This window comes from Clupea harengus, chromosome 3 (assembly GCF_900700415.2).
Source record: "Clupea harengus chromosome 3, Ch_v2.0.2, whole genome shotgun sequence".
Taxonomy (NCBI): domain Eukaryota; kingdom Metazoa; phylum Chordata; class Actinopteri; order Clupeiformes; family Clupeidae; genus Clupea; species Clupea harengus.
In genome coordinates, this window is record NC_045154.1 from 23,270,996 (window position 1) to 23,280,352 (window position 9,357).

At 44.1% G+C, this 9,357-nt stretch overlaps 1 protein-coding gene across 1 annotated transcript; it reads right to left on the reverse strand.

The window, feature by feature from the left end:
- Positions 1-2,643: 2,643 nt before the first annotated feature.
- c3h11orf96 (chromosome 3 C11orf96 homolog) lies at positions 2,644-4,245 on the reverse strand. The gene has a single exon (XM_012842460.3). It carries the CDS (start codon positions 3,831-3,833, stop codon positions 3,465-3,467), a length of 369 nt encoding a protein of 122 aa, XP_012697914.1. The 5' UTR covers positions 3,834-4,245; the 3' UTR covers positions 2,644-3,464.
- Positions 4,246-9,357: the final 5,112 nt, after the last annotated feature.

A 9,357-nucleotide genomic window follows, 5' to 3' on the forward strand; every position in this document is an offset into this window, starting at 1 on the left:
GAGTTCATAGAGTACTACAGGGATTATAAAGTGAATGATGAACAACCCATAAATTATTTCCTGTAACCAGTATGGTAGATCCATTCAATTCTCCTTAGTAGGGCACATTCTTTGAATTGCCTATTTGGCTGTCATGAATGTTAACTCTCATATATATCACCTAGGGCCTGAAACTGACCTTGTTCTTGGAGAGTGTAAGAACTGGGTTACCTTCTGTTCATCGTCCATAGGCCTATTCACATAATGTCAAGGAGAGAAGAAAAGAGGGGGGGGGGGGGGGGGTTTGTTGCATTTGAAGAGTTCTGTTTCTTGGTTCCGGCCCAAAGCCCGGGTGAGCTGTGCTGAGACTCGAAAATGTAGGTCAGGCAGTACACAGACACTGCAACACTACACTACACTGCAACAGAGGAGAACCCTAAGAACATTAGGCTTGTTAATGATACACTTATTACCCTATTTTAAATAACATCTATCAGCAAGTGATAATGTCATCAGAAGGGTTTATGATTCATTCATGCATGAAGTCCTGCATGCACTTTAACAACTATCAAAACTGGGTGTTTTAATGTTTTCAGTGTAAAGAAAAATATGCAGAAAACAATGTTAAGCAGCATAATGATATAGGAAAAACCAAACCTGGTCAAACATGATTTGTATAGATAGTTTGATAATTTGTCTCTAATAAATAACCTCATCACCAATCCTTCCATCCAGAGGGGTAAATCCAAACCAGCATTTCCAGGTTTCTTGAAAACCATGACAACCACATCCATCCATCCATCCAGCCATCCAGCCATCCAGCCATCCAGCCATCCAACCATTCCGCTCATGTGTACATGTGTTGGAATATTCATTTGCATATTCAATATATGATTGATTGGCTTATGCCAGCAATCTACATGAACTCTCAAAAAGCCAATGTATTGATGCTTCATGCACACATATTATGGACAGATGACTGATGAGGCAAACATGTGGGTGTGATGCCAGCTCCATCTGTTTCTCACACATTAGTTGTTTGTTTCTCACCAACAACTAATTTTCCTTGGGCTGTCTGGTGGCCCGTTTCCCTGTTTGTGCAGGTGGAACACAGAGGAAAATATCTCCTTATGCGGCAGTGTGATTCTTCTGTGGCCTTGTCTGATAAACACTAATGCTCTGCCAAGGCTACTGAGTAGTTCTCTCTGAAAAGTTCAGAGACTCAGAGGATTCTCTGAAAGAAGAGAATAACTGTCAGTTGGACAGAATACAGGGTTATGTAATGGAAGAAATATCTTCTTGCCCAGTCTGTTTTGGAACGCTATGTTTTTAATTGCAGAGAGAAGCTGCTCTCAAGATACAGATACAGTACACATCTTTTGCAAAGATCCTAATCATATTTTAGCTGTGGCCAACAACAATATACAGCCTGAAATAAACAGAACCAAGAAGACAAGTGAATCAGTAGAGAGGGCATTCAGACAAAAAAAAGGCCAAAATGAAAAAGTCTTATGTTCTGGCTAGGTGTGTGTGTGTGTGTGTGTGTGTGTGTGTGTGTGTGTGTGTGTGTGTGTGTGTGTGTGTGTGTGTGTGTGTTTGTGCATTCGTGCGTATGAGTGGGCGTGTGTGTGTTTGTGTGTGTGTATGAGTGGATGCGTGCATGTGTGTGTGTGTGTGTGTGTGTGTGTGTGTGTGTGTGTGTGTGTGTGTGTCTGCGTGTGTGGATGACTGGGCAGGCAACAGGACAGTCTGGCAGAAATGGAACAGAGGGTTTTGTTTTGATGAACACTTTCTGAACATCATATTTCATTCCTCCATTACCACGGCAACGGGATAAAAAGTAGGTTGCAGGCAAAAAGTGGGGAGAGGTGAAGAGATAAACTAGAGCAGCCTAACATGCAGCGCCTGGAGAGGAGAACATTCTCTCTCTTCCACTCTCTCTCACACACATACACTCTTTCTCTCTCACTATTGGCATTTGATATTGGGATGAAATAGGCTTATACAATTATGGTTGTTGGTATATTTGTCAGGGAATTCTATATACAGTGCCTCTGCCACACTGTGTTTACGTCACAAAGAGGACTCCGGAGAGGACTCCATGCACAACCAGATTAACAGTGTATAACGTCCATGACATGATACTGTCCCTGCTGAAAAACATAATGTCATGCACTGTCACAACTATCACAGACATGCTCTTATACAACTGACTCACACACAAAGAGACACTGGAGGGACAATTACGTGTTCCTTGTGTTACATTTTTTTGTATGCTGCTCCAGCTAGATGATAAGGCAAATCAGACTATTTTAATCTCTGCTCTAGCCAAGCAGGTAACAATGCCAGATCTTGTGAAACATCCAATGACGAACTCCAGCTATATATATTTTTAAGGAATTGGGATCACTCGCAAAAATAATTATAAGAGACAAATACACACATGTGGATGGTTAGGTTAATGGGTTTGAGGGGGCACGCAGTGTAGGTGCCTGTCAGTTTGAGTTATGCACAGGGCTGCATGCGTCTCTCTGAGTCACTGAATGTCACGAGCCTCTTCAGAGTGTTTATGCGTTTCCCCTATGAGCCCAGAATTCATAAACACCATGGCGTAACCATGGCGTAACCTTCTTCCAGAACATAGACCACAACATCAAAAAAAAGTATAGTTGGAAATACTGTATTTATTGAAGTAATAAGAAACTGTACAAAGATAACAAAAAGTAAATCAAAAAGTATAAAGGCATTTTCCCTCTGTATCTACGAAAAGTGACTTTACCAGTCCACAGTGTCTTTTTCTAATTTAACTAAAATCAGTAAATAAATATCAGAATCATTTAAAACAAAAGTTTGCTCCTCATTTCTGGAAACATAACTGTAGTTAATTTTACATTTCTACCAAAAAAGGAGGGATCAAAGATCAGAGCTTTGCAGAGAAAGTTCAAGAGCAGGGTAGAGAGCTCTGTCAGTGCTTTAGGTCTCCTCTCATCCTGCCCCAGCTACCTCTTTACCACATTAACAGGGCATGTGCACATTAAGAACCCATGAGCAGGCACAAGGTGAGAAAAATAAATGCTTCATTGTTTAAAAAAAAAAAACAATACATAGTTCAACTTTCAAGCTCTGCTTCAAGTTCAAAATGCTTTACACAGTAAAAATAAAGGAATATATGTGAGGAATTAAAGTGGTACTATCACTGATTCACATCTTACAAGCTACAACTAGCTCTTGCCAAGCAGTGGTATGTAGTCAGCCAACTAGGGCCACACTGCTATTGCTAGAGGAGTTTGGTTGAGAATGCATCAGATGCATATCGAGACTATGGATATGTTCTATTCATAGATATGTATATATATATTTATATACCATGTGACAGCATAGCATCTACGCACATATGGGAAATGTCCAGTCCAAGGAGAGGAACTAAAAGTTCATTTGTCTGTCCTCTTCCTCTTCCTCACTCTTCCTCCAGTCCAGAGCCTCTCTCACTGGGCCGAGTCGGAGTCGCTGGAGTCCAGGCTGGCCTGTGTTGGGGTGGAGGAGTGTGCGGCGCGGGCTGGGGGCCCGTGCAGCGTCTGGGTGCTCCGCCGCAGACTCTCCAGGGACAGCAGGAAGGAGCGCCGCGCTCTCTCCTCCTCCAGCGGTGAGGCGCCCTCCTCCTCGACCTCGGCAATCTCGGCGAAGGTGACGGGCTGGGTCTTAAAGCGGGCCTCGCGGGGTCGACGGGGTCGGCTGCGCCCATGGGCGGGGCCCTTGGGGACGGGCAGCTGCTGAGGGAACTCCTCCATGGTGGAGGCGAGCAGGTGGGCAGGCAGCACAGGGAAGCCCACCACCTCCATATGACGAGCAGCCATGTGTGGTGGTGAGGACGAGTGGTGCGTTGGGTTTGTCGGTGAAGCCAATTGTCCCTTTTTGCAAAGGGCCTGCTGTTCTCTCTCCACTACCTCCTCTGTCACACCGGCCTCTTTGGGCTGAGCTTCCGTAGACAGCTTCACGTCAAATGTTTAAATGCAGTGCTTCAAAAAAAAATCCTCCTGGTGTGCTCTGGTGAAGCACTCTGTGCTCCTGTTTTACCGGTGGCTGTGGCACAAACACTGTAGTGCTGTCGTCAGTGGCTGAGCCCTCCGCTAGTCAGAGTTTTCCTCTTGGTTGCTACTCCTGTTACTGCTGCTTCTGCTGCGGCTGACTCCGGGCTCTGGGTTTTTGCATCTGCCTGTGAGTGCTTCTGCTGCCAATGGCTCTGACTGTCGCTTTTATAGCTGCTCACTACCCACTAGCCAGCCCCCCCCCCCTTCTCTCCATTGGCCCTTCCTTTTACTTCAGTCACTGTTCCCGCTGCCATACCAGTCAACCAGGATCAGCCCCCTTAAATAAACACTGGCCAAATAGAAGGAAACCGGGACATGGAGAGAAAGAGACATAGAGAAAAAGAGAGACTCATAGAGAAAGAAAGAACCAGAGAGAGAGAGAGAGAGAGAGAGAGAGAGGACACAAATTCACCCACATTATCAGAGGAATAACTGTTTTGAAGTGTAATGTAGGCATAATGTGACATTCAAAGATAAGGAATCAAAGTGATCTTGCGTCACACACATATCCAAAAACAAAGCAAAGGATGTGGCTGTTGTCATGTCAACCAGACTGTGAGTATCAACATAATCAGACTCAGGCTTAATTTGTGTGTCAACGCCAGTGACGATCTTTACCACCGCATGACACGATGCCCATAATTATCAGCGATGGTCAGACCCCTGATCGTGTCAAACATGGAGTGCGTGCACGTCTACTGAGGTAAAACATTTACGAGTCGTTTTACTGTCAGGCAAAAGGGGTGACGTGAGGTGTGCAAAACAGTTCCAGATTCTGTCATGCATTCCGAGGATAACCCTGCAAGAGCACTGGAAGGAGACTGGATCATCATACATGCCAGCTTTCCCATCAGCCCTAGCAGAGACAGGGGCGCGTGCTGTCGTGCCTGTCCGAATGCCGCCCCATCTATTTCTGGTGCTCTGCAATAATGTCACTCTACTCACCCTCAGGTTTGGGTGACATCACATGACACGTGGCTCATGGATCCCTTACTGTGAAGACACCTCACTGGGTGGGCAGTAAGTGCCCTGTGTTAGTCAATACAGGAATAGTGTAAAGGAACCCACTCAGGTCTGTCTCATCCATTACTATGCCTGCCACTGGCCTCGGTTTTTATTACTCACATGAGAGGTCATGCATATAGACAAGACAGGCAACGAGAGAGGCTCATCTGCATCCTATGTTTTATCCTTATATGGATGACAATACATTAATTTGTTAATCTGCAAGATTTTGTTTTATCCCAGTGTCAGTCCAAAATTAGATTTTGCCATCTAATTATGCTGATGTGTACAGCAGATTTTTTGACATTCTTGTAACAGCATAAAGGAGGCCAATATATATTCACATACTGATACTGGGAAAATAATCCACACCCAAGACACAAAAAAGACACTCTTTACTGTCATGTTGATATTGTCAGATAGCAGGTTGTGATGTTTTTAGGCTATTACCAATATATAAGACCAGTGACAACTGGCTCAGCCTTGATAGATGAGAAGGAAGTTTTATTGGATTAGCTTGGTAACTATAGCGAACACGCTAAAGTCAAACCTTACACTAAGGAGACCCAAGGCTTCAGGGATTTCAGCTGGTGCCTCGTGTAGCCTCCTGTTATAATGCAACCTCAGAGCTACAAGCCACGTGGCATTACGAGGTCTGAGCTAGAGGTAAGGCTACCGCATGGACAGTGACCTTGTCTTAATTAATGAACCATCTTGATTTTCAGTTTCCATTCTATTGTTACTGGGACTGAAAGTTGAGTGGCAACAGCTGACAGGAGGTACAGTTTCACCCAGTGGCAGGGATTGGAGCTTGGTTGTATCTCTTGTTATGTCATGACAATTCCAAGGTCGCAGCAATAGTGCAGAGAGAGCCATCGACTGAAAACTGAAGTTAGTAGAACTGTTGGTAAAGACTTGCCATGCTGCATATAGCAATGAAGTACCACCAAGATTTCAGAAGTACAGTGCCTCCTTGATAATAGTTTTGCCTGTCTGGTGAATGTCACAACAAAACACCTGCACACTCGAGCCCCCATCTGAGTAACAGCATGTGGTGTAAACAGCATCAAAAGTAGGTCATTCAAGTCAAGAACTGACAATCTTTTCCCAAATTATTAAAACATTTGATGATGTCATAGCATCAGATGTATAAATAGAAGCAATACATTTGTTCAGGGGACTGGCACCAATGCATCATCAAATGCACATAGTAACACATCCTTCTACAGGAAGCTGCAATACATTTCAGCCAACATGAAATTGAGTCACTGAGGAGTACCGAGGTGAGTAGAATAACATGCCAAAGAGAATATCTGAGGGTGTCAGTAAACACACAGGCTTTTGAAAAAGGCCTCGATGGGGAGAGAAATGTAACAGATCTCTGGTCAGAACACGGCGCAACGTTGTGTTTACTTGCGGGAGCAAGGCCAAATGGCTGTGTGTAGTGTGGGGACCCACACATGTGTTTTTCTTGTTGACATGAAAACATGCCCTCTAGATGGGCAGTAAAAATAGCTCCTTACGGGAACAGATGACCCAAGAGATTTGCTCCAGAAAACACCAAGAGGGTGAGATAGCCATGGGTATTTATAGGGAGGGTCTACCCAGGCTGCAGTCATGGATCTTCATTACGTGTCATATTAACAATTCTGTGACACCAAGATCACATACTGTCATGTCAATTCTGATCACTGAAGGTCTGAAAGGTAACTGTGGTTAAACTGATCTAAATTTTTTTAAATCACCAAAAATAACATCGTATGAAATCCAACTTGTTTAATGCTGCCACTGACAATGGTCTGATGGACTGAAGCCTTCACTCTTTTTGTGAAGGTGTTGTTTCACTAAAACATTTCTGAACAGTTGACAATGTCATCAATACCCCAAATTATTTCAAACATGTATAATTTTCAAATCTTTTCACTAAATGAATTTCCAACAGGTTCACTTTTTTATCATAAAAAAAGTATTTATCTCAGTGGCCTACCACCAAGGGACTTTGTCTTACATGCCTCCATCAAGCTGTGCACTCTGCTGGGTTTTGGCTGACCTCTACCCTAAAAGGAGTATTTCTTTATGTCTTTGCATGTGTGACCTTAAGCATGTCAATGTTTTACTGACTTCTGAATGCAGCCAAATCTACATAAAAAGCTATCATTGAGAACAGAAGGTGAATAGAGAACATGAAAATCATTTGTCATTCATTAATTATCATAATTACACTGTCAATGTCAAGCTGGATTAGCTTTACTGACTTTACCGATCGTATGTCAGACGTCATAAATTGATGTACTGGCTGGGGTTGCCAACCATTACAAGTGTTTTTGGGAAGAGGAGGGGAACCATAGTGAAGTGAAGTGAAGTGAAAGGATCTGTACATGCCCTTTTTCCTACACTCTGGAGAACTGCTCCACTAAATCACACTCATACACACAAATCCTTTATGTGCCCACGAGGCTTAACTGAGCCAAGCTCTATCGCATTTAGCTCTGCTCTCTTGAGGCAGATGGTATTTGACAATGAGCGTGTTGTCTACACCCTGCTACAGGTCTGAGGGGAGTGTGTGTGTGTGTGTGTGTGTGTGTGTGTGTGTGTGTGTGTGTGTGTGTGTGTGTGTGTGTGTGTGTGTGTGTGTGTGTCAGCATCACAGAAGACCATGGGGCTCCGTTGTAAGGCCTGAGAGCAGATTCGGGAAGCCTGCACCCTCAGAGGACCTGCGGCTACTTTTGCACTGGAGGACAGGTGGCCAGAGGCATGTTCTGCACTTAGTGAGGCAAGATAGCCAGACTATTCCCAGAAGCACTGACCCACTCTAATGACAATCAACAACTTAGGGCTTGTGTTCTGCAATATTATTAACCACAGGATTTGTTATAACAGTCCCCCACACACCAGGCAGGCAGTCGTCTTACCAGAATCTTCTATTTAGCTGCATGCTACTTTGTTAGATAACAAAAACAACTCAACACAGGCTAGTTTCTTCTTGAAGCTCAGTCAAGAAGAGGTTCGGCTAGTTCACTAACCAAGGGTTTTCCCTCTACTCTCTTCCTCAGACACACATACACACACAGAGTAATTAGAGGTCTAAATACTGGCCATTTATCTCATTAAACAGCTTGAGCTACAGCATCCCAGAGCAGCACAGCAGTTTGTTTTCCCAGTGTAGGTCGGCCTTAAGAGAACAGTGGGAGCGCTGAGGCTCTTGGCTGGGTAAATGCCATTTAAGAAGCAGATGCCAGCACTGCAAGTTTAATTAAATCTTTACAACAAATCTCTCAAAAGAGAGAACCATTACCAACGTCAACAGAGGGGTACTCATTTGGGCCAGGGAGATGCAGAAGGGGCTCTACTCTCGGTTAGCTCACTTTGAAACTGTCAACACTGTCAAGTGTGGCCCCACCATCATGTCAGCACATTGTTTGGGGGAGACTGAGTCTGAGGGCCCTGATGCCACAACTGGCAGAGGAGTGTGTGCCAAGTCAGGCCTCAGGCCTTGTAACAGATATCGCTCAAGTGACGAGCTATTTATAGTAATGGCGGGAAAGAGTGTAAACACTCCTATACATGTGTACCTATTTATGTGTGTATCTACTTGTGATAGCTGTTTAATTTCAAAGCCTTACAGACTATGAACATTTCAAGTCTAAAAAAATCTGATGATTATCCTGAAAAGGAGCAATGCCCAATACACACAGGGCAACCTAATTTCTGGACTTTTTTCACAAGGCTTATAACATTTATAGCACATCACACAGTTCTCCCGAATAGGCACTCCTCAGACAGTAAGGATATGTACTGACTGGGTTATGTAAGTAACAAGGGGCGACTTGGCATTTCTCTCTTGGATTACTTGGTGCATACTCTGTAGTTGCCATGCACACCCTTCCAGATAATAGGTAGGCTCTTCCCCACCTCTTGGTCTTCCCAGACAGCTCCAGCGACGGCCAGACTCCTGCTGTGGGCTGAGACAAGACACAAGTCTCTCTCCTCTCTTTATCAGCTCCGTGGGAGCCTCAACCTATTTAAAAAGTAGCCAGGATGTACTAACACTGAACTTCAATTAAAGAAATGTTACGAAGTTCACACCAGTAAGACTGAGGATAGGTGTGTAGGTGTGTGTGCCTTCACTCCTAATAAAACTGCAGCCCAGATGAGAGATGTACAGGATTTTATGGGTGAAGACATAATTTAAGAACCATCATTTCAGAAATGTAAAATAGACCACATGGCAAACAAATTACCTTGCTTTACTCTGACTGCAGTGGCTAGTGCAGTGGCCAAGGCC